The sequence below is a fragment of the Cebidichthys violaceus genome, unplaced genomic scaffold, assembly GCF_023349555.1.
Source record: "Cebidichthys violaceus isolate CVI_PGR_0920_01 unplaced genomic scaffold, fCebVio1.0.p SCAF_2, whole genome shotgun sequence".
Lineage (NCBI taxonomy): Eukaryota > Metazoa > Chordata > Actinopteri > Perciformes > Stichaeidae > Cebidichthys > Cebidichthys violaceus.
The window spans coordinates 9,848,024-9,876,016 of record NW_027176372.1 but is presented as its reverse complement, the minus strand read 5'-3'; the positions used below and the strand labels follow the sequence as shown (position 1 = coordinate 9,876,016).

General features: G+C 40.5%; 3 protein-coding genes across 5 annotated transcripts in view; all 3 read left to right on the top strand.

Annotated features, from left to right (window-relative positions):
• Positions 1-5,970, top strand: part of ppp3cb (protein phosphatase 3, catalytic subunit, beta isozyme) — a 31,080-nt gene extending 25,110 nt beyond the window's left edge. For 2 of the 3 annotated variants that reach the window (XM_068714303.1, XM_068714304.1), the window contains exons 8-14: positions 46-140; positions 388-513; positions 1,476-1,553; positions 1,722-1,806; positions 2,191-2,288; positions 3,338-3,385; positions 5,615-5,970. In XM_068714303.1, the coding sequence (XP_068570404.1) occupies positions 46-140; positions 388-513; positions 1,476-1,553; positions 1,722-1,806; positions 2,191-2,288; positions 3,338-3,385; positions 5,615-5,793 (709 nt within the window). In that variant the 3' untranslated portion in view covers positions 5,794-5,970. The remainder of the gene's footprint in view (positions 1-45; positions 141-387; positions 514-1,475; positions 1,554-1,721; positions 1,807-2,190; positions 2,289-3,337; positions 3,386-5,614) is intronic. The other variant, XM_068714305.1, reaches the window with a different exon arrangement.
• Positions 5,971-9,606: 3,636 nt separating this feature from the next.
• sting1 (stimulator of interferon response cGAMP interactor 1) lies at positions 9,607-19,363 on the top strand. The gene is made up of 7 exons (XM_068715365.1): positions 9,607-9,675; positions 10,707-10,933; positions 11,459-11,651; positions 14,272-14,380; positions 14,680-14,915; positions 16,857-17,043; positions 17,499-19,363. Exons 1-7 carry the CDS (start codon positions 9,673-9,675, stop codon positions 17,771-17,773), a joined length of 1,230 nt encoding a protein of 409 aa, XP_068571466.1. The 5' UTR covers positions 9,607-9,672; the 3' UTR covers positions 17,774-19,363.
• Positions 19,364-26,319: 6,956 nt separating this feature from the next.
• si:ch211-39i2.2 (DNA damage-inducible transcript 4-like protein-like) lies at positions 26,320-27,809 on the top strand. Its single transcript, XM_068715364.1, has 2 exons — positions 26,320-26,601; positions 27,018-27,809. The coding sequence occupies exons 1-2, from the start codon at positions 26,424-26,426 to the stop codon at positions 27,461-27,463; spliced, it is 624 nt and encodes a 207-aa protein (XP_068571465.1). The 5' UTR covers positions 26,320-26,423; the 3' UTR covers positions 27,464-27,809.
• Positions 27,810-27,993: the final 184 nt, after the last annotated feature.

Here is a 27,993-nt window from a genome sequence, read left to right as displayed (position 1 = left end):
TTTTTTTAGTTGTAACGTGGGTGTTGTTTGTCTCTCTTTCCTCAGGTATCGTATGTACAGGAAGAGTCAGACTACAGGTTTTCCCTCCCTCATCACAATCTTCTCTGCTCCAAACTACCTTGATGTCTACAACAACAAAGGTCTGACACACAGAACACACAGTACACACACAGAAAGCTGTAACCACTGTGATGCCATTATTTTAGACTGAACAGTAAAATTCTGCAGCCAAGTAGCAAACATTTTTAGTATAACTGTATGTTTAACATGATATTTTTTATGTATATTTTGGGAACATCATCGTCTACTATATGACCAAAGATTAAATGGCTATAATGTGTATGTATGTGTGCGTGTGTGTGTGTGTGCGTGTGTGTGTGTGTCCAGCGGCGGTGCTGAAGTATGAGAACAATGTGATGAACATCCGTCAGTTCAACTGCTCTCCTCACCCCTACTGGCTGCCCAACTTCATGGACGTCTTCACCTGGTCTCTGCCTTTCGTGGGAGAAAAGGGTATCACATGCACACACGTGTCTTTTATTTAGACTCTTCCACACACAGTACATTTTAATCAAAACATCATATGGCAAAGTTGTCTTCAGTGATACTGTAATAATGAAATGCTCCAGTCTTATACTCGTTAAAATGCTGATCAAAATGCACCTTGCAGGCTTAATTTAAATCTGAGCAATTTGGCGTTTGGGGAACTTCTCATCTCAATTCGCATCTCATATGAAGTGAAATAGCAGCTGTCATGGATCAGTTAACACGCGTAGAATAAATTAAGACAAAGACATGTTATGCAAAAATCTTAATCATCTTTGTAATAACAATGCAAATTATATTCATGATACATTTCCGTCAAACGAAGCTTATGGGCCCTCCGTCAAAATTAAACAGAGGGGCCAACTGTTGTAAATGTAAATTATCTTAGATCCTCACGCCATCTTTGTCCTGTCATGAACTTTGAAAACCTCCTGAACGGGTCGGAAGAGTTAGTCTGTGCTGCACAAGTCAGGCACAACTTTATCAGTCTTGAGCTTTGACGATGTCTGCGCAGTGATGAAATCACACACCACAACATCATGTCCGTTTCACCTTCAAGTGGAACACAGTTGAAGGTGAAACGGTACAAGGGATAATACATTTCTTAGTTTTAAAGGAAGATCATTTTAATGTACTTTACAGTACATGGTTCTTGTACCACTTTATAATATTCTCCAAAAATAGCAATTAGATCAGCTTAAAAAGGTGTACAACCCCTACTTACAGGATTAGGGGTACTCGTGGGTAACCACAGTTTAGTCAGATTTGAGGCATTTTATGCCTTAATTGGACAGCAGCAGCGGAGAGATGACAGGAAATGAGGGGAGAGTGAGATGGGGGATGACACGCAACAAGCGTCCCCAGCTGGGCGCAAACCGGAGGTGCTCAAATACTTCCCTGGCTAAGTTTGTGCGTCTGTGTGTCTGCAGTGACTGAGATGCTGGTCAATGTCCTGAGTATCTGCTCTGACGACGAACTCATGAACGATGGAGAGGAGATCTTTGACGGTAAGAGACGCTCAACACTGACATTAAAGCAATTTGATTCAAACCTATGGAGGTGTGAATAAATAAATACCTAAAAACATGTCCGTAATTACAATATTGAAAGTTTATTTTTTGTGATGATGATGACAAGAAATCCCATTATTGAGTTTGTGTATGATGCTTTTCCAGCCAGTGCAGCAGCAGCCAGGAAAGAGGTGATCAAAAACAAGATTCGAGCCATAGGGAAGATGGCTAAAATGTTCTCCGTTCTACGGTGGGTTGAGTTCTGGTTTACGTGTGTGTGTGTGTGTGTGTGTGTGTGTGTGTGTGTGTGTGTGTGTGTGTGTGTGTGTGTTTGTGTGTGTGTGTGTGTGTGTGTGTGTGTGTGTGTGTGTGTGTGTGTGTGTGTGTTTGTGTGTGTGTGTGTATGCGCAGTATGCTATAAATGTTGCGTTTCCTTTAACCATTGCAGAAATGAATTAAAAGTCACCAGATTGTCACATTCAGCATTCTGTGTTATAACCCACAAGCATGTTTTGTGTGTTTTACAGGTGCACAATGAGGGCGAGTCTGTAATTCTCTGTTTTTTTTGTCTTTTTATCCACACACACCTGTCACATGCACACACACATACACACCGTCTCTATATGTCTTTTAGGGAGGAGAGCGAGAACGTGTTGACCCTGAAGGGGCTGACCCCTACGGGCATGCTGCCCAGCGGAGTGCTGTCTGGAGGCAAACAGACCTTGCAGAGCGGTGAGTGTTTAACACACACAAACACACAACTTAAACGTAACCCTGGACACACTTTCAAAATCAGAACTAAAACACACACACACACACACACACACAGACACACACTCACACACAGTCTGAATATCTGCTTTGGACCATCCTCCGGTTATCTCCTGCACTCTTTCCTCTTCTCCTCTGCTGTTCTTCTCTTCATCCCTCTGCCTCAATGACATGCTCACCCACTCCACCTCACCGGCGCTGAGGATACTATCAGCCTGCTGGTTGTGTGTGTGAGATAGAAAGAGAGTTAGAGAATGACAGAGAGTAAGAACAGACAGCCAACGTGTGTGTGTGTGTGTGTGTGTGTGTGTGTGTGTGTGTGTGTGTGTGTGTGTGTGTGTGTGTGTGTGTGTGTGTGTGTGTGTGAGTGAGCTGACCCCAGCTACTGCTAACACTAGGTGCCCTCTGCCATAGTCTCAGTGCTGCTCTGAGGGCCTCACATGACTAAAGCCTGAAACATGTCTCTGAGTCATGCGTACCCACTCGTATTGGTGTCTGCTAACATAAATTGCACATCATTTTAATGTGTACAGCAGTGGGCTATGTGTATTTTTTTGGAGGGTGGGATATTTATTCCTTATATTCTCAGGCAGACAGGAAATGTGGGGAGAGAGAGAAGGAGGTGCAAAGGAGGTCTCGAACTGGAGAAGTTGAGGCATCTTAGTCTCTATGCCATCATGACGTCATACAAATATTTGTATTGATATGTAACTACAAGTTACACTTTGATCTGCTTCATTCTCTGTGTGCGTTCTTAGGTGATTCAATTGTTTTTTTAATGTCTTGTTTGGTGTTGGACGGACCCAAGTAACCAGTGTTTTTAACAACATTTAACTGAGATCAGGAAGGCTCCCCCCTGAGCCACGGTCATTCTTGCATTCACGTTTATGCGCAACTGCACAGAAGCATGTTTCAGCCTTCACTTCCTCTCGTCTTCTTCCTTTGTACATCATCTTCTCTCCATGTCCTCCTTTCTTTCTCTTCTTCTTTTCTCTTTGCCCATCCTTCAGCTACCATTGAGGCCATTGAAGCCATCGAGACAGTTAAGGACGCTGAAGGTAAAATCCCACTCATTTCACTGTGTGTGTGTGTGTGTGTGTGTGTGTGTGTGTGTGTGTGTGTGTGTGTGTGTGTGTGTGTGTGTGTGTGTGTATATGTGTGCGCGCGCGCGCGCAAAGCACAAGTGTGCAGTCACTCAGCCACCCATGTTCATAAGGTCATAGATTTTTCTTACCCACGATGCACTGAGCTCTTCTAACCACATCAGCGTTCACAGCAAAGCCTAAAAGCAATGCACGCTGAAGCCACCACATTACAACACATGAAGCATCCACATGCTTTTCTCTTTCCTTCTCTTGGGACACAGGATACACCACTACACCTTCTTCCAAACACACAGACGTGTAGGTACATCCCACACACACGGCACACCACACCCAGCTTTTTCTTACACACACACACGAGAAGAATGGGACTGTGGATAGGGGTGGTTTTTGTGAAAGTGGGCAGGGACACTGTGTGTTACAGTATTTTGTTTAAATTTCTTAGATGCTGTAGTTCTGTAGGATACAAACATGCCACCAATCTGCAATCCCCGCAAGCAGAACCAGAGTGACCTGTGATGATGATTTTGAATGAACGCAAAGTGTAAAAGGAATATTTCTATTAATTTTACGAACCAATCTTTCAGACTTCATCCGTGGTGAAACTCTGCTTTCGACCAAATCCCAGCAAATTATCACATGACTGAGGTTCTCTACTGAGGTCCTGTGATAATTTTCTGGGATAACAGGTTCTGTACTTAACGCCTATGATGACACTGCTCATTGAAGCCAGAACGGGTCTGCCAGGTTCTTCTGTGCTACTGAACAGATTGTGTAGCAGATTGTGGTCTTTATTCTGCACGCTTCTGTTAACTGTAGTCCTCTGTGTTTGTACCTTTTTTCCTGTCCTGAACTGCATAGCTCTGTCTATATCTACTGTGTGTCTCTTGCGTTTTTTCTGCTATGTGATATTATCTGTAGCTAGGTGTTAGGTGGCCGCTGTGTAAACAGTGGCATATTTGTGAGTAGCTGCATGTGTGCGAAGATAATACGACTGTAGCTGATGTTCAAAAGTGTCAGCGATCTCTTCAGACAGACCTCATTATCAGTACAGTTCAGCAGTTAGCAGTTCAGCTGATCTCAAAGCTTTGCGTTTTATCAATTTTGGTGAAATGCATTTTTTTTATGACAACCAGCATTATAAGTGGTAACTCTAATTGTTCTCTATCTGCTTTTATGTGGTTCCCTTTTAGACTAGTTTAAAGGGGCACCTCAGCAATATATCATTGCCCTTTCTTATATAAGGGGACTTAAAAACAGAAATGTAAAGACATACAGTTGTGGTTCCAGCATGTAACTTCGTAAAACCACATGTTCTGCTTTTTTATGGATCAAACCAACGCGATACAATGTGGTTATTTGTGAGTGCTTAAGGCGGACTTTAGGCCAGGCTAGCTGTGTTCCCCTGTTTACAGTCTTAAGGCTAAACTAAGCTAACGACCTGCTGGAGGTTGCTTCATCTTTACCATAGAGACATGCGGGATGTATCAAACTTCTCATCTATCTCTCTGCAAATGTGCATATTTCCCAAAATGTTGATCTATTCCTTTAAACATTTGTAGTGTCCAAACCGAGATAACCTTGATGACGTCATCAACTGACCTGCATGTGTAGTGCCCCTTTAAGAAAACATTTTAATGCACCAGCATGTTATTCATTAAATATCAGGTGTCTCAGGTGTCTGATCTCGGATCAATAGCCAGGTTGCACTGACTGTCACGTTCACTGTGAGCCACAAACTAATCCCAACTCAGCATTCAGACAATAGATGAACACTTGTCAATGTGTGTATATATTTGTGTCAGAACCCTGTTGATGTGCAAATATGACAGAACCTTGTCCATCCAAACCCCAAATTTCCCTCTGCTGAAGGAACTCAATCAGGGTTAAAACTACTGAAACGTCCTTTTGGATGTGCTCAATTGAAAGCGTTTAAAAGCTGAATTAAAACAGACCGAATGCTTTGGAAATGTGTGCACACTCACATTTCATAAATTAATAAAATGTGCTTTGGAATCTTCAATCCATTTCGGTGCTCTGAATATTTCCCTCAAAGCTCCCAGGGGGTTTGGATACACAAGATTCTACTTAATGTCTAGTTAAATATTAACTCTGTGTGCACGTATGAATGTATGTTTGTTTGTGTGTGTCTGCGTGTGGATGCGTGCCTGCCTGTCTCCGCAGCCATCCGAGGCTTCTCTCCGCAGCATCGGATCAGCAGTTTCGAGGAGGCCAAAGGCCTGGATCGGATCAACGAGAGGATGCCTCCACGACGCGATGGCGTCAACAGCGTGGGCCTGTCGATGGGCCGCATGAACATGGGAGAGCCCAATGGGACCGACAGCAACAGCAATATACAGTGATGGACATATACTCCCACATGCCCAGACACATACCTGCAGTTAGAACAACTCTGATGAGGTACTGAATTTATAGATAAGTGTACATAGGCATATATACACAACAAAAAAGCACTACATACACACACACACACACACACACACACACACACACACACACACACACACACAAACACAGTATTACATTCACTGAATAGGCTGCAGACAACATCACACAAACACAAACACACATGATTACCTACCCCATCCCCGTTGCCCGCAGCTGTATGTAAAGACTGAGTCTCTTCACTGAACTGTTCGGCCCTATTTAAAGAACTACAACTCCAATGTACCTGCACAACAAACGGGAAAGAACCTACGGAAAAACTTCACCATGCAAAACAGGGGGAGCTGCTGCTCACTGTGTATGTTGGGGATCACCAGTGGGTTGACAGTGTCAGCATGACGTGGCTGTGTCGGTGGTGTGTGTTGTGTCGGGCAGGGTCGAGTGTTTGCACGGGGGATGGAGGTGAGGGTGGCAATCAGGGGTGGGGGCATTAAAGACGTGTATGCTTCTCTTACCTGCTTGCATCCCGAAACAGGAAGTGGATAGGTTGATTTTATAGAGTTGCGGATATGCCTGCCTGATTGTGTGCACATGCTTTAACATGCAAATGTCCATGCAGTTATATCGGGAAATGTGTTTCCATTCGCAAACACAAGCTGATCCCGCCATCAGCCAGGCAACAGCAAGATTTTTTTTTTTTTGATGTGTGGTGTGGTATCTGTTGCTGAGAGATGTGTGGAGATAATCTCAGCTGCAGTCTAATCTGAGCCCTCACTGTCCTCTTCTTCTCGGGAGGATTCCCGTTTGCTTTTGTAGCACTACACTGTACCCATCCTCCACAGGCCAAGTGGAGGTCTCCCTCATCTCCCCCAGAAAAAAAAAAAAAAAAACCTTCTGGTCTCAGGCCAGCTAGCTCTCGGGAAAGGCTTGAAACTGGGCCCGGATTAGATCTGAAGCGAGTGTTTATCCCGACCTGTTGCGTGTAAATAGGTTACCTAGAGAGGTTTTATTGCACATGTGATGCATACAGTCACAAGATGCAAGATGCAGTATAGCGGACGTACGATGCTTTATATATGAGAGGGAGCCGGGGGGGAGTTGAAATGTGAAGTCATGCTCCATTCATTCTCTTTCTACATCCTCCTTTCTTCCCATGTTGCCGTCTGCTACCAAACAGCAGTGATGGCCGTGAATCTCTGGCCTGAAAAGCCGGAAATAATATTTCACAGGGGAAACAGATTCTTCTTGTTAAGGCAGCAGCCACAACAACAACAAGAAGTCAGAAGAAAAGGTCTTTATAAAGCATTTATATTAACGCATCAGTGCATGCAGAGTTAAGTTCTTTGATAATAATGTGAAGATTATATTTGTGCTCTGTGTTTCACTATGGTAGAATTTTTATTTATTTATTTTCTGGTTAATATAAGTGAATTGAGGAATAATGAATAAATTATTTTGTACATAATGTTTATTTAACTTATATTTTGTATTCATTTTGTGTTATATTTTCTTCTTTTTTCTTTTTCTTTTTCACAACCTGTGTATCCGGTTTCTTTCGACGCTGTACAGAATGACGGTACGCTTCTATTCAAAGTGTCAAGTCCAGGTTCTCTCCTCTCTTCTTCGTCGATGTACAGGAGTTGTTTTTAACGATAAATATGAATAACGATAAACAAATATTAAACTCGCATTGATGAATGACCATTCTATATACAGAGGCACAGGCATTCAGGCAGCCAAAAGCATGATTGCATGGTTAAAATTTGCGCTGTTTAAAGCAAAAAGCAGCAAGACACATTTTAACAGAAGAGCCGGTGTGTTGCCGTCACAATTTAAAGGAAAAAAAGTGTACTCTCTCTGATCATAATTCTTGATGATTCCTCTTGTTATTTGATGATATTTATGATTCTATGATTATTATGATTCTATTTATTATGGACATTATTCTTAATATTTAAGCTCTCTCTCTCTATCTCTGCTGGTTGCTCTTCATGTTGCGTTGCTCCTTGGTTGGTCTTGTTGTGCTTTTTTGGGAGAGGTAAACCCCCCTGGGAGACCCTGTGCCATAGAAATTGTGCCACGGTTCTAACTTTCTTTCTCTCTCTCTCTCTCTCTGTCTCTCTCTCTCTCTCTCTCTCTCTCTCTCTCTCTCTCTCTCTCTCTCTCTCTGTTCTGACTCCCCAGTCACTAACACTGTAAGCATGCCCCATGGGACGATCCACTTTTTTACTCTTGAATAAAATATGCATGAACCTTTGGTATGCATACCGAGCCTTTATTTTGTTACCACTGCGCAAGGACACACACGACCGCAAATGAGTTTACAAAAGAACCGCCCTGATGATAAGAAATGCTTCATCAAAACTGGTTCTTGATATACAGTTGCCGAATCTCAGCAGAACATGCTTATAGAAAAGAATGATAATCTTGTGCAGCAGGATTTAGTCTTTTCTCCCAAAATGTCCTGCCCAGGAAATCAACTTGTGACCCCTTCAATTCATTTGACTTCATGTGGGGGTCCCAAACCCCAGCTTGGGAAACACTGCAGTAAGTGACATTTTCTTTTGCAATCTTGCAACTGGTTTTTCTTTGACTTGATATAAGATTTCACATAGAAGAGTAATTACTGGAAGAGCCAATGATAAGACGGAGCAACTTTCTCTTTCATTATGTCGTTTCACTGAGGTGAAACTGGGCCACGTCACATATGTTGAGTAACATCTACAGATGAGTACCTGAATGAATACTTCCGTACAGGGTGTAGCAGGGAAACTAAATGGTTGATTGAGTGAATTAAGGGTGTCACTGTAGCATAGTGGAAGGTAGGTTTTAAGATGAAAACCGCCCAGCATAACCCCATGAAACCAAGAACGGTTTTGACTAACCATCAACCAAAATATGTAATAAAATAAATAAATAATAATAATAAATCACAAAAGTTTAAATTTGATTTAGGTTATTTATATTTTTTGTAAATTGTATCTCCCTATATGCAAATTCTGGTGAAGAATACAGAATTCGTCTCATTTTATTTGAACGTATCAGATTTTTCAGATCTATTAAATCAAGTCTAATAATGTTCAAATAACCTTTAAAAAAACAGTCAAGTATTTTGTGTGTATATAAGAAGGGGTCTCCTCAGTGAGGTAACGATAGCCTAGAGGTCCACCAGGGATACTTGTACATATAGGGAGGACTTCTGCAGTTGGAAGGGGGTACATGGAAAGCTTGTGGAATGGCTTAATTAAGTATAAAAATAGAACTTACAATTATGGATTCAATTAAAACAATATACAGTTTAAAATAAATTGAAACCATTGAAAATTGCGGGTGCTGTCCATTACGGAGTCTGGGAGTGACCATATAGCTTTAAATTGAGGCCACAATTTACCAATTGGTGTGCACCAGTCATAAGTCGCAACCTCAATTTAATTAAATCATTCCTATGTTTTGTTTACTAATTTTTTTCCCCATCTGTATATCAGGTTTTCACTTTGCTATCCAAATGGTTCAACAAAGAGAGCAGAACAAATATCTGCACCTATTATATAGTGAAAGAATTAAAAGTTGAACAATCTCTTGTCATGACAAAAATAGTAATAGTTGCATAATAAGAACTTCCTCTTTCATGAACATTTCCTCTAATCTCTGCCTCCTCCCACTCCCTCTCTTTACCGTGATCTTTGGGTAATTTGAATTCTGGCAAAGAGTATATTTAACTTTAATCGAAAGTGAAAGTGTTGGATGATGACTAAAGGGGCGGAAAGAGAGGAGAGGCAGAAGGAGAACAGAAGACAAAGAGGATCTCTCTTATCTGGATCAAAAGCTAACACACCATGGTGAGTCCCTTCATAAATTCATTCTCTTGTCTAGTTTTAAAATGCACTTTAGATGGAGTTAGACCAAGTGGCTCCCAGCTAGATTAGACGTTTTCCTCTCCTGTTCACAAATTAGGCATCATTACTGACAGAGACATGTTTGTGGTTGAAAAGGAACTTTCTTGAAACCTCACTGCTTCGTATTAAACTGTCTCATCCTCATCCTGGCTCCATTGCTTTGTGGTTATACTGGAATGCACTTTGAATGGATTTAATTACTTGGGAGTGTAACTTGTAAGATGTGACAATTGATAGGCAGAGAACACACATCTAGTAATACAGCTTTTGGATAAATTGTATCAAAAAAAAAGTAAGAATAGGCAGATTGTCTGTTTTTAGAAAAAGTCAAAATGTGTCTTTGATAAAGTTATTTTTATACAGCCTTATCAGGTGACGGAGAGGCTACACAAATACACAAGCAGCAATATCATGTAAATCACTCACACAGATGGGAGAGTTAAACAAAGAGAGAGAGAATGTTAAGAACATGCATACACATGCAAATACAGGCAGTCAGACTCTCGAGGGTAGGAAAGCCTTTCAAAGGTAGAATCACTTTTCTCTTCACTACATTGAACCATTGTGTAATTTTAAAACTAATCTGGCCACACCTCTTGCATCTGTGTGTCTATTAAGAGATGACGGGGGAAAAACAAGTTGCTGGGACTGAGCCAGGTGCACACCATATATTTCCCAACACAAGTTTCAGTCCACAGAGAGTAGAGAAGCCCAGTGCAATTCAGAGTAAATATACACTTTACAGACCCACTACCTCCTCCTGGAAGTTCTGATTTGGGTTGCTTTGTTTATATTTATTGACTGTAGTGAGCATATTTCGTTGCTAGAAAGGTTTACAGGAAATTTCTCTCACTAACATAGTTTAGACTTCATTGAAGAGTTTTCTGGGTGAACTGGTTCTTTGCCCTGAGCGATAGATACATCTGGTTTCATGAAAAGCGATCTCTGACACTGGGTGACTGAACCCCTCACAGATGCTTCGCCTCCAAGACCAGGACGCTCTCATCCCTCGGCCTCGAGGGACTTTGCCTAAGGTGTGTGCTGTGGTGCTGGCTGCCATGACAATAGGAGGCGTTGTGTTTCTGTCGCCTGAAAGGTTGTTTGGATGGGTTGCCATGGTAATCCTCATCCTGACCCTTGGCCCTTTGCTGCACGGGCTCTGTCTGCTGGCAGAGGAGATGCTTCATCATTCAAATACGAGGTGAGAAAAAACACGTTGGTCCATCAGTTGTGCGTGTTTTAGTGTGTTTTTAAATAATGGTGGTACATGTTAGCTGCTCGGTATTGCTCTCATATAGCGGTCACAGCTGATAACACCATACTGACCAATAGCGTCATTGAGCCATTGAGAGGCAATCAAAATGTTCCCAGTCTCGTACTATACATCTTTAACATTGCATAGAAATTTACCTGAGCAATGGAACTGTTTGGAAAAAGGCAGGCACTTACAAGTACTTTTTAGGTGATTGGATGAACCATCTGTCAATCAAGCCCTGTTTTGGTTCAACACTCATTAGCGCCATTTCCAGCTGCAGTATGCAGCTGTTTTTGGTGAAAAACTTTTAAAAACCCACTGTACACTACCGATGTTAACATTGATCTCAGTAACAGTATGTTTCAATAGATCATTTCATCCTCTCTAAATAAATTAAATGTTTCACTGATGTTAAAATGCTAGACTGAGACACGTTCACAGGGTCAACAGTATCCTCCCTGTCTTTACCAGGTATAGAGGCCGGAGGCTGCTGAGCCACGTGCTGCCAGCCTGTGGTTTTGGGGGAAAGACCCTGCTGGCTGCTGGGCTGGCAGGCCTGCTGCTCTACCTGGCCGGACATCCTCTGCCACACAAAGGCCAATGCTGGAAACTCCTCATCCTGACCTCGGTCCTTTACGCTCTGTTCAAAAGCCTGGGAGTCCTGGTGAGGTCCACACCAGACACACAAACACCACTGTCTTTGTTTATCTGGGGTCTTTCTCTTCCACTACACTGAAAGATCTTTAACAGCATGTTTTAGTAATTCATAGTAAAGTAATTTGCGGCGAACAGGCCATAACATGCAAAAACACAGTTTGAGTCCTGTAAATTAGCATGTAGTAATTTCTTAATTAATGTAAGTCTAAGGAGTAGACACCTGGGGCATCTTAACCTTGTTAGTGCAAACACTTTAGCAACTACTAGAAACCAATTTCAGGACAGTGTTACCAAAAATACTCCATGTAACTAATTCAGCAGTGTCGGTGTCAATTTCTGTCTCACTGCTTGTCACCGTCCCAGAAAAATGTCTCTGATGTGGCATTGAAAAAATAAATTTAAAAAACAATCAAAGAGAGTTTTGAGACATCTCAGATGCCGCTCACATACAGAGCTTCACTATCGAGCCATTTATCCATAAACAAGTCAGATGAGCGGTCCTACGGAAGCCCAGTAATTATGGGAAATTATGTTTTGACCAATCATCAGGCCCTGCAGTGGGTATCCTAATGTTCATTTAAACTGCCTTCCTGTTTACCTGCACCCACACACCAGAGGTGGAGATTACAATTCACTTTACTGACTCCAGTGGCTTTGAGCAGTTCAGTTCAAAGAGTTGTAGCCAGTGATAATGTCTTTTTTCATCTATTTTCTAAGCTTCACTGTTCAAATTCACTTCAGTGCATCAGTAAGTCCCGTCGGTTGCTGGCAGCAGTAACGTTCAATTCAGCAAAAAAACAGACCACATAAACAGGCACTGTTTATGTGGGTTATAGCTAAGCAGCCAACTATTTTCAACAGTTATCACATCATGATAGTCTTTGGTTTTATTTCAATAGGCTTTTAACAGGGAACTAAAGTACTCCAGGGAGCTCCACAGCTAAAAGCTACTGATCCTTTCAGTGACACGGTGGTGATTCAGTACTCAGTTTAAGGTTTGGGTGTTAAAGATTTGTTCATACATGTACCAAACACCTCTACCACTCACTCAACACAGCCCTCCGAAAGCCAGCTAACACCAGGGTCAGGTAGTAACGGATCACATGTAATCAGGATCACGTAATCAGATTACAAAAAATACGTAACTATATATCATCAGCCCAGATTGCATTTGAAAAAATCAGATTATAGTTAGATTGTCAAGTTCTCTCTATACATCCATGCTAACAAGGCATTAAGCTTAATACAGGTCTACTAAACTCTTGATACTAGATAATAAAACAAGTACACTGTAACTGTAAAAGAGAAAAAGCTCCTCCTGTCATGGACAACTAGAAAAGCAGTGCAGAGGGATTTTCTCTCTCTCTTTTGTCACAATCCTGATTCATTTAGATCATTGTTTTTATTAGAACGGTTATCAATTGAGAGCTTATATATTGTTACAGCTCAGGGCGCCATGGTAGAAGTGAAAAATAGCCCTGTTTTAACATAAGAGCACTACACTTGAGACAGAACAGTCCCTAAGTAAGAACACTTCCTGAAGCATCAGTTGATTGTAATTGATGTGGCATTTCTGGAGTAAAAATAGGCTCCAAATATGTCTTCATCAGCAACAATGACCATAACACTGTCCTCAAAGAATCGTTGTATAATTCTGAAGAAAGCTCACTGTTCCCTCAGACTCATGACAGAAACTACCGGCATTATAGATTAAAAAAGTTTGTGTGTAACTGTCCTGATGAAATATATCTATAATTATATTCTGCCCACACAGGGTTGTGTCAAATAACTTTCAAGTGTAGTCAGTTACGGAATACAAATTACATGGCAATTAATAATACAAAAGAAGAAGTTATCTAATCTGAATACTTCTGAATTACTTCAAAACAAAACATTATTGCAGTTTATCGGGGGGAAATGAATAATTGGACACAACCACAAAGATCCACAAACGCATCAAAACATTTCCAATGCAAATAAAATGCATTTAGCGTTTTTAACATTTACAATTTGTCAAATCAAATCACCCTCACAAAAACAGTATTGGCACAAACTACAGGTGTACTGTGTGTATGCAACATGTGGGACACTGTTTCTGTGGTGTACGTTTTTTAATCACAGCAAAAAGACTTTGCTGGTGTAATGCAAGAGGAGCATTTACTCAAAATTGTCATCGTCCATCTTCAATGTGAATTAAAGGGAATAAAAACTAAAAACAATATTAGTTAAGTCACCATTAACAAAACAGGCAACCTGAGAGAAATAACTTACTTTATATACAGTGGAACGTTTTTATTTAGAACATTTAGAATTGTTAAAATCAATCATGAATTATCAATCATTGTCCTGATAAAGACAAATATATTTTTAAAGACATAATCAGAAATGTAATCAAGTAATCCTTTACAATGTAACTATATAATGTCATGTATTACATATATATTTTCAAATCTAATCTGGGCTGATCATAGATTCTTTTTTTTGTAATCTGATTATGTAATCCTGATTACATGTAGTCCCATAGGAAAGGGCAGCATGGGTGCAAGGATGCCCTTTTCTGAGGCAGCTCCTGAGCAGAGGTGAGGTGTTGTGACATCCTTCTGGTTGTTTCTGTGGTTGGTGTGCAGGGTCCGTCAGACGTGGAGGTGTCCGACATCTGCGAGGGGAGGAAGATGAACGTGGCCCACGGCCTGGCCTGGTCCTTCTACCTGGGCTACCTGCGACTGGTGCTGCCACGTCAGTAACATAAAAACACACACCTCCTCATATTTGTGATTACACTCGATCATTTGTATACCAGTTAGTGGTATACAATAATATAATCAATTTAAATGGATATACGGTCTCTGTCTGTTTTTAAGATGAGCTGTCACGTATGCTACACGACCCTCAAATATCAATTTTAGGTGATACTTGAGTTGTATTCTCTGTCCTTTGTGGTTTATAGGGTCATAATAACGCAACTTGCACCACATTCAAGTGATTCTAGAGATCTGAATGAATGTGTGTGTGTGTGTGTGTGTGTGTCCCTTCAGGTTTAGAGGACTCCATCACAGCATTTCGTGACACCCATAAGGTCCTCTGGGGTCGTGGCTCCAGGAAGCTCCTCATCCTCATACCTCTCAACGCCAACATTTCTCACAAGCTGGAGGAAGAGGACGACAACATCCATTTCTATGACAACCTGCCCAACAACGAGATAGACAGGGCAGGCGTCCGGGGGCGGGTCTACAAGCACAGCGTCTACAGAGTATTGGACGAGCATGGGAAGGTAGAACAATAGTTACAGAATGACACTGAGGTTCTTACACACATTAAATAAGAGCTGTATACCAACCATCCGTTCTCTGTCTAAGGTGGCTGGAAAAATATCCCATCATGCATTGGGTAAAAGGGAAAGGAAAAGGAAACACCACCAACAGTTCACCATTCTATCTCAGAGCTTTAGTATTTTAACTTATAGATCTTAAATTGAGTTGCAAACCGATTCCCTTTTACATTTTAAGCAGATAATCAATAATCAGATTATATTCCGAAAAGTCTCTCAGGTGCACAGCAGCTATATTCAGTCAAAATGAAATAAGGCAATCAGAGAACCTGCTGTGTGAATGTCACTGCGCTCCAACTCGGTGTCTGTCTCCTTATTGCCAGTGTGAGTTGAAAGACTTAGCGTGCTCTTCTCCTTTGATCAGATTTGTAAAGACTGCACAGCAAAAATGCGACAGAGAGAGTCACAGTAAAGTGACAGACTCAAGGGGCTGTTTCTGTATATTTTCTTCAATATTTCATGATAGCGCGTCAATGTGCTCCATATTCAACATGTTTGATGTGGCAATTCTAAGAGCGATTGTACTCAAAACCGCCTCTGTAGTTTAGTGGGGGGAAAGGAAGTTTGGGACACATGAAAGTCGTCTGAGTTTCAAGTGAGACCGGAAATAGCCACCAATTATATCAAAGTGATTGCCAGAATGGTGTTATAGCAGTGTTTTACGGTTGCAGTCACCACACAGAATTTGCAGAATAAGGTGATGATGAATGTTTGACTTTTGACCTCTGTAAATAGCACTGTGCTTAAAGGAATACTTCACTCATGAAATGACCATTTGTATATAAATCACTCACCGAGTGTTAACTTGAATTCTTGAAGAGAGCTCTGTTTTTCTGGCATTACTCCGCGGTGAATAGAGAATTTGAAAACGTAGTAAACCCTTGATGAGTTGAACAAAATGTAGGCCTAGTTTAAGAACAACAAAACTATATAAAATCTTACTATTTCAAACATTTCCGTCATTACAGTCTCATGAGCCTGTGTATGAGATGAAAGTGGAGGAGGAAGTGGAGGAAAGGGTTTTAAACAGTAAGATTTTGTGTGAGACTTTGTGAACGGATGTTTCAATGTTGTTATACTGTTCATAAACCTGGCCTCCATTTCACTCCATTTCGAAACCCAAAGACATTCATATTTCAATGACATAAAACAGAGAAAAGCTTTGGAGACAAAAATTACAATAAATTAGGAAAATAGTTGCCAATTGTCCATCAACTAAACATGTTGGCTCTGTTATAAATATGACCAGGTAGAACATTAAAACGGTCACCTACATCTTAATGCATCGGTGGTAAGGTTCCAATGATATTTATATCAGTATATAATGACGTACATAACATGTGACTTTTCAAAGTTGAGGAAAATCGTCTTAGCCTGATGTTTAAAATAATATGACTTACTAAACCCTGACTGATGAACTGTTAAGACTGATAGCTTTTAATTTATTGATACATTTAATTGATTTATTTCCACTCTAAACATAACACCATATAAGACTTTTTTGACCTACTGTCTTGAACATACTCTGAGAATATAAAAGAAATCTGAGACTTTTCAACACAGACAATTTGTACTTCGAGATCCAAAAAATAAAACAAGCAACAGAGAATAGTAAATCACCTCCAGCATGTTGTTTCCCTTCCACAGCATGAGTATCACCTGCTGGTTAAACCCGAGAACTCACCAGTGGAGATCTGCTTTATTAAAGCGTAGTAGCAGCACCATCTACATGTAAAACATGGCAACCAAACATTTCTGGTGCCAGAGTTCCACAAGCTTTTAAAGGATTATTTGTCCATGTAATGTATCTATCTCTCAGTGTCTGCATGTGTGTGTGTGTGTGTGTGTGTGTGTGTGTGTGTGTGTGTGTGTGTGTGTAAACAGGCCCATGAGTGTGTGGTGGAGTATGCAACGCCTCTGCTGACACTGCACAGCATGTCCCAGGAGAGGAGCGCTGGTTTCGGGATGCCTGAGCGCCGACAGCAGGTCCTGCTCTTCTACAGGACCCTGCAGGAAATACTGGAGAACTCCCTGGAGTGTCGCAACCGCTACAAACTCATCCTGCTTAATGGTAGGAAGACAAGCCAAGTGTGTGTCTGTGTGTGTGCGTGAGTTAATTCTACACACACCTGGCGGCATGAGACAGACTGCTTTTAGGGGGATTTCAGCTTTTAGCTCATCCGCTTCCCCACAAGGATTCGCGTATTTATAGATTCTTTTGCTGTTTCTGTGTTTTTAGAAAAGGTTTTGTTGATACATACACACACACACATTATGCTGCACAGTGTGAGATTAAAGTGAAGGACGGAGGTCAGAGTATCAGTTAAGAACTTTTCTGGCTTTGGTCCAGTTGTCTCTGGCCTCGTGTGAACTTTGCACTGGCAGTAAGAAACTCAATCCCAATGGGATTTTTAACAGAAGCGTTAGATCATTACCGTCTTAACGTGGACTTTTGCAAAGGAGTGAGACAAGGAAAATGATTAGTTGCTGAAACAGGCCATAGATCGTGTCCTCTTCTTCTTCTAGATGAGCACGAGGACGACCCTCGCCTCCTGTCCAAAGCCATCCTCAGACACCTGCAGCAGCAGGAGAGAGAGGAGTTCTGCCTCACCCCACCTCCTCAACAGGAGACAATCCACCCCCTCGCAAGAACAGCGAGCGCCAGTGCTCCTCCCATGGGTGGTGACTGTAGATACCCTGAGCCAATGAGCAGGGAGCCTACGCTCATGTTCAGCCTGGATAAACCTCAGCCTCTGAAGGAACCTGTAGAGAACACTGACCTCTATCGAGGAAAAATATAAAACACATGCTCAGGCACATAGGAACATAAACATACACATGAATGTTCACACACTGTTATACTTTATTCTTGTTATATACCAAGCTGATAGATTAGCAATACAAAAATTTTAATCGGACTGTGTCTGAATTTGTTTGAGTTTATTTGATCTTTTCTATATTTAATTATTTGGTGAGCTACCAGAGACTCTGGTGTCTGCTAGTCCTGACCAGTGACAGGAGGTACACACAATGCATTTTGATCAACATCGATTGCAATTGTGAAAACCATTTATAATATATACTGACTTATCTTTCTATCTAGAAATGGCTCTGGGTGTAAACGGATGAATAGATCAGGACACGGCACTGAGATTCAAACAGTGTGTGTGTAGTGGAAACACCTGGGACACCCTGAAGGTTTTGTTTGGAAGAGAGGTTGTTATCCTCCCTCGAGATAGAGGTGTCCACCAGTCATGCTGCTACCAGTTGGTCCATTCAATAGTCTCAGATTCAAAGGACGGTCAGCATTTAGCTATGAAATGCTGTCTGCAGTTCACCTTTTAATATCACAACAACGATCTTTCAAAGGGATGGGGACAGAAGAAGGGTTAAGATGCAAATGTTTTGTGTATAAAAAATATTTGAATTCATGCAAATATTGCCACAAATTATGCAAAGGTACTAAATGAGTTGAAGCAGTAGAAGCACAGATATATTTAAGGCAAGAGGGTGCTGACAGAGAGAGAACGCAGGAAGAGAAAGATCTGGGTTTTATGATTGTATAAACAAAAGTTACAAGAAACCTGACACCACGCCTGCTTATCTGCGTCTCACATGAGCACACGCACGTACACACACACACACACACACACACACACACCTCCTGACAGCAGCGCTGCAGCTGAAACTGCAAGGTGAGGTTGCATCAGATATGTTTACAGCCCGTCGTCCTTCCTGACATGGCAGAGCCGAGAGGACGGACGGAGTCATTCGATCCAAACACGTGATTTATGACGTGCAAATGTAGCATGTACAATTAAAGACAAAATAGAAATCAAACCATGGAGCACAGTTTTACCCTTCCTGCTGATGACTCGCATCCACACAGGCCATGACCTGTGTTGAGGGGCCACAAGTAGACTTGGTTTGAAGTGGTCACAAGTCAAAAAGTTGCTGCACTATATGGGAATTCAATGGATATTCAATATTCCAAAGTTAATTTGCTTCGCTCCGGACTACAGAAGCTGTAATAAGCCACATGTATTGACTTTACACAGTTACACACAATCTGAATACATTTCAGATACAACTACTTTCAAGCAACTTGCAAGCCTTCAGTTAAAGCCATTCACTATCCAATCGTTGCCTTAAGGAGCCTTTTGTAGAGGACAATCTCCTTTCATTTGGATACATTGATAAAAAAGTACTCAGCAGCGCACAATGCATAGGGGCACTCTAATTAGCAAATGTTAGCAGGCTAATATGCTAACCTAAGATGGTGACCATTTACTGCTGACTTTTTGTCTTGTTGGAATAATGTTTAGAAAATGTCAGTCATATCAAATATATGTCAAGATGATAAGTCAATAAATCAACTGATCCATAAACTATTCATTTTGACATATTTGAGTCATTTGTCAAGTAAAAGAACAAAATAACCCTGCTGTTTCTCAATAGGGATATGGGATTGGTCTCTTCTTTCCATTTTGTGTCACCGCTCAGCAGACCATGGTGTAATATGAGTAAGGTTTTTGTTGTAGGCAGCAGCATCATTATATCTGTCAGTAACATGTCCACTTCAGGCAGTTATTTCATCAGGCCTCTGATAAGAATTTGTGTTTTGACCCCATTCCCTCCGTGTCAGATAAGGATTTAAAAAAACAAACAACACTCACTCTCTGCTGCAGACATGTGAGTTTTAGTCACGGCTGCAGTGGCTGAGGGATGCCAGAGACAGGTGTGACCTGTTCTCCACCAATAACACTACATCACAGGCAGCTGACATCAGCTGACACACTGATGTCAGTATATGAAAACACAGATTATTGTTGTTACAAGTTTACCATCTAACAGTGACTCATTGTTCCATTAGTTGGCCATGACTTCATAAAATATTGAACCGGTGACTGCAATTACTCCGTTTGTAATGATTGTTCAAGTTATAGTGAAAAACTTTAGTTTTTGTACATTAAAGTCAAGTCATTTCGAACTAACAGATGTGGAGAGGACAGGTTTGTTCCACGGTTAAATATATTACTAGACTTGTGTTTCAGACTCAATCCCAGAGTGAAAGACACATTTTACCCACAGGCAATATTGATGAGGTAGTGAGCACATACTGGCACTTCACTCTGTAGTTCCCCTTCAGCACCACAGAAAGACACTTCCTCCTCAGTGGTGAGGCTTTCTGACGGCAGCATTTTATCTGAACCTGATTGGTTAGCAGAAGTGATGTCACAGCAGTACGATTTCTCCAGAAGGTGAGTCAAGCGTGAGAGGTTAAAAAACAACTACCTTCCTGCTTAGTGGCTGCTCTCACGTCAGCCAGTGGGGCGGACTTTAAGGTGAAGAAATGATTTTACTGTGAAACCTGACAGCCAGCCACCGGCTGAAGAGAATGTTAATGTGATTATTTTCCCTGTCGCACTCTTCCCCACTACTAATCCATAACACAAATAGTTATGTTTCTATGTTTTAAACAATCATTATGTTCTCAGATGTCCCAGATTAATCACTGGGACAACATGTTCTCAATTTAACAATGTGGCCTGATACATACATACACTTTATTTAAGTAGTACACGCTAACAAAAGCACTTTACTATCAAATTAAATAAACAAAAATCTAAAGACTACAATAGCTACTTAAAGTTAACAATAAAATCACAAATAAAACTGATTGGGAGTCAGTGAAAGGCAGCTAAAACCAGTTTACATTTCCTTAATTGCTCAGAAATACGATAAAGAAGTACAGTATTTCTTATTATTTGTCAACCAGTTGGGGATCTAATTTGGGTGACTATGTTATGTGGCGGTAATCTTAAGCAAAAAAAATATTCCTGTGTTTAGTATACACGCCCAATGGTCCACCAGGTGTGGGATTGTGTGTGTGTGAATGGCGTGTGTCAGACCCTGTTACTCACTTGTGAGTAAGGCAGGGCTCATGCCACAGTGTCTAGACCCGACATGCTCACACACACAAACACACGCTCGCAGGAATTTTATGTGCATACACTGAAAGCAGGTATGAGGGTTTGATTTACTGGTAAGTTACATAAAAAAACTAGCTAATGTGGCTTTTTTTAAGATCCAACCAGGAAGATAATTTGATGGAACTATTACAGCATATTTTTCAAAACAAAATCCAAAGTCAGGCAAAGTCTGATGTATGTATTATAGGTTTTTGTTTCACAAGGAAACATTTTAAATTCCATAACAATGTATTAATAATATGTATATGAACTGATCAAAGTTCATTATTTTGCACTATGTCAACTAATTATTGTACATAAAATCATATTGTATATTTCCTTTAAAGTTAGTTTCTGTGTCGTTTATCAGTTAATCAACATTTCAGGTAAAAAATAAAGGTTAATAAAGGTTAAACTCCACCTGTGGAAGATTGCCTTCAGCTTCAGTATTTCTCCATTATTTCTCCTTCAGGCCTTAATCACACTATGGAAACCTAATTCGTAGTCATCCCATGGTTGTCAGGGGGGTTTGGTTTTGTGTTGTGGAGGACTGTAGAGAAGCTCTCCCTCTTGTTACGATCAGGCTTTTGTCATATAAAAGAAATCAGGTGGGGCACTTCTGACTGTCTGGGCTTCAGATTTAAAGATGATCACACTTTTCCCCCAGACTGAACAACACCCTCTCGGAGGAACCACATTAAAAATTGTCTGAAGGGAACTCAATGCCTACTGTGAGAGATCTTTGATGTGTTGATTTGGTCATTTCTTTCTCAACATTTTAATCTTTAGATTGTAGGTTCATATAGCTTTTTCCTTAATAATTGATATTATTTTAAGTTGTACCCATACGTCCCCCTTGCTGGATCGTATTACTTGTTGCTGCACTGACATGATTTGATAAAAAAATAGATTACATTTTGTTTTGTTGTTATTTGGGTTTCTCTTTAAATGGGTTTTTATAATGCACATATAAAGAATATGTACTACTGTCACATTGTTGTTATTAATGGATTTGTCATAGCAGTAGCCAGTAGTATAAGAAGATTTCCCCTCTGAGAGGTTGTTGTGGTTATCAACTTTTCTACGCCCAGAGCAGATCATTTATTTTTTACTCAGACCACTTTATGTATGACCTATATATTAGTCATCAGCTGGTAGAATTCAGTTGCAACCTAAATGCCCATTCAATCTATCAGTAGTTTTCAACTGAACATTTTTATATCAATTATCAACAGTTGTGGAAGTCCTAAAAAACAATAATAGGCTACTCTATTCAATGTAAATGCTCTGCAAAAGTAAAAGTACAGACATTTTATAGAATAAACTTTAGGTTTCAAACGTAAAAACCTTCATTATGTAGAAAAAGGGCCCATTGAGTGTTTTCTCATTATTACTTTACTATAATAAAGTCCTAACTAGTATTATATATCGGGGTCACCGTGGCTAAGTGGAGAGCAGGGCCGCCTTTCAATCAGAGGGTCGGTGGTTCGATCCGGCTCTACTAGTCTGCTCTACTAGTCTCATGTCAATGTGTCCTTGAGCAAGACACTCAACCCAAAAATTAGCTGTGTGTACTGAACTGTAAGTCGCTTTGGATAAAAGCGTCTGCTAAATGACTGTAATATATTAGCCTTTATTATTTGACCCTTTCTGACTCGATCTTTGGAGACATTGAAGATTTATCACAAAACACAGTTTGCTTAAAACCTTACAGCAAGTTTAGGTTACAGTCAAAGAACACAGTGAAAGGAAGAAGTCTATTTATGTATAACTTAACAATAATATAGCATGTACAAGTATCATATATCAGCCAATTTGATCATCATTACAGGTGCATTTAATGTGTAGGGGGGCTGTGTGACTGACCACATTGATTGAAGAAACTTTGTACAAAAACAATAAAGGTGGAGCAGTGAAGCAAAATGTGATAATGTCAATATGTTAATATATAACAAATAATGCAAAAATAAAAGTTTTAAGGAAAATATTCTGTGATTTTTACAAACAAATTGCTCCCATTCACACAATTTTTACTCTTTATACACCATTTTTGGCCAAAAAGCTTGGAAATGTTGTGCTGGTCGCAACAAAGTGTCTATGGAATCCAACGGACTTACACATTTGGCTCAAACAGCCGAAGAGCGACATGAACTCCAACCCACTGCTCCATTAGACTCCATGTTAAATCAGAAAAGTAATTTGTCAAAGAAAGCAGACGGTACCAGTTTTGTACATTGCCCTGGAGCTCACATTTTTAACACCACAAACATAAAAACCACACTAAGGCGTACACAGAAGGATTTACAAATAAATGTGACTCACAAATGCACACAGAACAAATATATTTCTGCATTTGTATGTATTAGTGTGTGGATGTTTTCTATTTGTTTGTGGATTTGTGTGTATTTATTTGTGGATCTCTTCACATTTGTTGGTGGGTTTTTTGAGACTCCCCTGCCTGGCCGGATTCACAAATACGTTTTTTTTTAACATGGACCTATCTGTAGCCAATCAGATGTCAGCCTCATTTTCAATCAATCACATGAGCGCAGCTCCCCCCTCCCCTCCCCACGAGGCTGCCAGCTGTGTTCACACCGAACGCAGGGCGAATTATTCGCGATGAGATTACATACAAAGTCTTTGCACAGACGCGATGAGACTGCAGTGACGCGAATTTTGCGCGGCGCGTTTGGAGCGGCGCGTTTGGGACGACGCGTTTGGAGCGACGCGTTTGGGGCGGCGCGTTTGGGGCGGCGCGTTTGGCGCGATGTTCCTCCTGTCATCACTGACGTGCTGTTGTTGTTGTATCAGGAAGTACAAACTGTAGCCGTCTGTGTTCACCCAGAGCTCTACGCAGGGACGTGCGGTCAGGGTGTGATGATGAAATGTAAAAAACAATTAATGCTACAATAAAATAAATATTAATATTTCTCTACTGATCTGCGCTATAAATGTAATTTCTGTATTATTCCAAACATTTTTATAATCAAAATCTCTGAATTAGCGCATGTCCTGTTCAAACAAAGAGGAGACAGTGAGGTGAGGCAGTGACGAGCTGTTCCTCACCTCAGACTGTGAATCCCTCACTAACTGGGTTGAGCACGTGCCTTTTGCTGTCTCATTCCTGCACACACTGTAATATTTGTAGACACTTTTATTATATGTCCTTTCTTTCCATAGAATAGGTACTGTATTTCAAGTCTGTGTCGAACATATTTAGTGTTGCTGATCTGACATTAAGGGGAGGCAAACACTACTCTCACTCACACACACACACACACACACACACACACACACACACACACACACACACACACACACACACACACACACACACACACACACACACACAAAAGTGTTGCATGTCACACGCGAGGGAACATTTCACTGCATGCAATTGACATGTCTTACGAGACTCTTTTCACTGGGCTACAATACAGGAATCATGACACCATAATGTAGCTACTTCGACTGTAAAACCAGGTATTGCCAACATCCCTACCATAGTATGTCATGAAATAAATCATGCCTAGTATGTCATCATATAGTATGCCATGAAAATGGCATAAAATATATTTGGAAAATTAACATTTTTTTATTAGAAATATCAGTGTGGAATAAAAAATGTCATCTTCATGTCTATGAATAGTAGCAGTATAGTATGCCATATAAAGGTCATATAGTATGCTGAAAGAAAAATACTACTGTCAAGAAAAGTCAGAATGTCAATGTATAGTAGATCATATATATGTCATGAAAAATATAATTTAATTGTATGTCATAAAAGTATTATTGTATACACAAAAAAGTCAGCCCTAAGAATGTCATAGTATAGTATGCCAAAAAAATGTAATATTATTGTATTGTAAGTATCATATGAAATGCGATGAAAGAGGATACAATAGTATGTTATAATAAATGTCAATAGCATGCCATAGAAAATGAAGTATTTGTACAAAATGTCACAGTATAGCACTCCAGGAAAATGCCATAAAAAATGTCATAGTATATTTATAAAAAACGACTGAAAAATGTATGTTGTATTAGTAAAATATGCCATAAAAATATAAAACAGTATGTTATAACTAATGTTGGGTCATAGTTGTGTCGTATAGTACATACGAAATTATGTCATAACAAACTAATAAAAAAGTCATACAAATATGATAGTATATAATGCCATAAAATGTAATACTTTAACATGTCTTAAAATGTAATAGTATAGAATGACGTAAAAATGATAATATAGCATCGTGAAAATTCTGTCATAAAAAGGTCATAAAAACGATCATAATAGCTATATTATCAAAAATGTCACTTGACAATTACTTTTTTCTGTAAACAGTACAGACTTTTTAAATTATTTTGATATACTAAAGACTTTTGATTGCTTCTTTCAACTTACTATTTTTTGACTGTTATGTTTTTAACATGCTATACTATGACTTTATTTTATAACTAAAATGATCACTTTTTTCAGATTGCATTCCCAAAAAGAGAAAAGCGGACAGCAAAACCAGAGTCTTTAAAGACGAATGGACAGACTCTTATATCTTCATTCTTCTTACGGGCAGTATGTCATATGTTCAGAGACTGTGGCGATTAAATGCGGTAATGTGAAGCGCCACTACGTGACAAAGCACAACTCTTGCGCAAACGTGAACTCACATCCGAAATGAAGGCACAGAAAATAAACCTAACAGCCCAATATGATCAGAATCTTAACACGTTAATATACTTCCCAACAATGATGTTAACCGAGAGGAATCGAGCTGAAACAAGTGGTTTCAATAACCACAGATATACACATTATTCAAAAGCTTTCTGTTATTTAATTTATTCTTGAACGCAGCGTTTATTTTACTTGAAACGAGAGAACATGTATTTATTATTAGAGTATGTATTATTTAGAATTCATCCAGTTCAATTTGAAAGCTGACAATAAATATTGTTGAGATATTATTAAATTGAACTTTCTTTATTTGATTTGACAGTCAGTCAGTTGTTGACTCCATACAGATGTTAATACAACTGTTGGCGACTTCAAAATATATGGGACTAAATCATAGCGCAAATTAGACATTATTGTGATGTTCCGGACCTTTGCATGAGGGAATTATCTCTATATGGACCTCTGTGAATTTTAATTGAATACTCCTGTACTATGCTATGACTTTTTTTCGACATACTATACAATTACTTTTTACCAGGGGTCGCTAATGGGATCCGGAGCCAAACGCCGTTGTAGTGCAACGCCCAGACATGTTGCGTGAGCCCCACATCAGATCAGGAACCTTCTCGATTGAACCGGTCAGTCACGCCCACACGACAGGGAGCTCAGCTGATGCAACCCGCCGCTCCTCCGGTATAAAAGCTGCGCTCACCGCTCAGCGCTGCGATCGCAACAAAGTTAATACATGGAGAAGACACAGAGCAAACGTTTGGAGGAGACACCGGAGCTTAACGAACACAAATCACAATGGTCTATACCGCTGCGCTGCTCTTTGGACTCGGAGTGCCCGTCCTGTCGGAGGAGGAAAGCGTCGTAGAGATGATCGGAAAGTATTTCCTCCAGCTCGCGTCCCCGGACCGGGAGACGAGCTCAGCCCGGCGGGGGAGCGTCGAGAGCTGCGACGAGACAGATAACAACTCGCCTTGTAAGTTTTAAAAAGTTGAACGTAGTTTTGTTAAATATACACAATTAGTCCTATCATGAAAAAAACAGTCTATAAGTACTACAGTAACCATAGTCGTAACCAATAATCCATTGGCTGATCTTTCTGATGTAACAGTCTCTGGATGTAACTCACGCAGGTCTCTGATCAGCTGATGACAGGCTGAGCTGTTCTCCTAGCTGTTGAGTCAAACCTCAATTCTGATGACTCGTGTATTTTAGTGTAATTTTGAAAGACATTAACACATGATTATGTAAAAGTATTGAGGATCAGATTCTTGCTTTAGTTCTGATTCACTGTACTTGCATGTGACGTTTGTCATTTTACAGTCCCTCTTATTAAAACATGTTCTGACTGAGACGGGCACATATTCTAACACCTCTGGTATCCGTCTACAGTTGCCAACATGGACGCTGGTTTGGAGCACGAAGAGCGGCTGCTGCAGCAAGATGTGACCCGACAGATAGAGCACTGCCTGACGGAGGCCAAAGCTTCCACCCTCCACTGCCAGATGTTGCTGCTGCCTCGCCAGATGACCGCCAGGGTGGGCCAGGACGTGGTGCGCTCCTCTGTCGGCGAGCCCTGCGGCCTCCGGGGCGCCTCCATCAAAGTCTATGTGGACGGCAAAGATGGCCCGATGTCTGCAGGGAGCATCCTGCTGGACCCAAGTCTCACCCCGACATTTGAACTGTCTGTGATCTTCAAGGCAGACAGGGCCGGTGGCTGGCCACCGCTCAAGCACATGTTTGATACCAACAAAGTGTTGAAGCTGAGACCGGAGTACCGGCTGGTGAAGAGGAAGCTCTACTCCTCAGCCAGCCCTGTCATCCACGATTTCAACTAGGAGGAAGTTAAGAATGTAAACCTGTTTCACCATACCTCTGTTTTTGTGAATGTTTATTCTCAACTTTGTCAGGCAAAGGTTCGGCCTGGACTGCACTGGAGTTTTGCTGTGTCATATTTTATACCTAAAGAATGGGATTGTTCGTTATTCATGTGAATGTCTGACTTGGAGCAGGAGGTCAAACTGCTCGTTTACCTGATGAATACAGTATTTTGCACAGAATGGATGAATGTTAAAAGTGTTCACTCTAAACATAAACTTCCTTCCAGGACTGGGCGGGTCTCACTCCTGAATTGTGCTGTACTTTTTATATTTATGCAATTGTAAAATAAAATGTTCACACCTATTTCTTGGTCCTGTGCTTGCATTTGAAGTATACTTCTACACACTTTGTACAAAGAGTATGGTAAATGTACTTATGTATACTGTAAAAACACACTACCCAGGACACATACCATACATATTCAAGACACCTGTTGCAAACAATTCTGGGGCCGATACTTTGACTCACTCACACAACTTGTTTACGA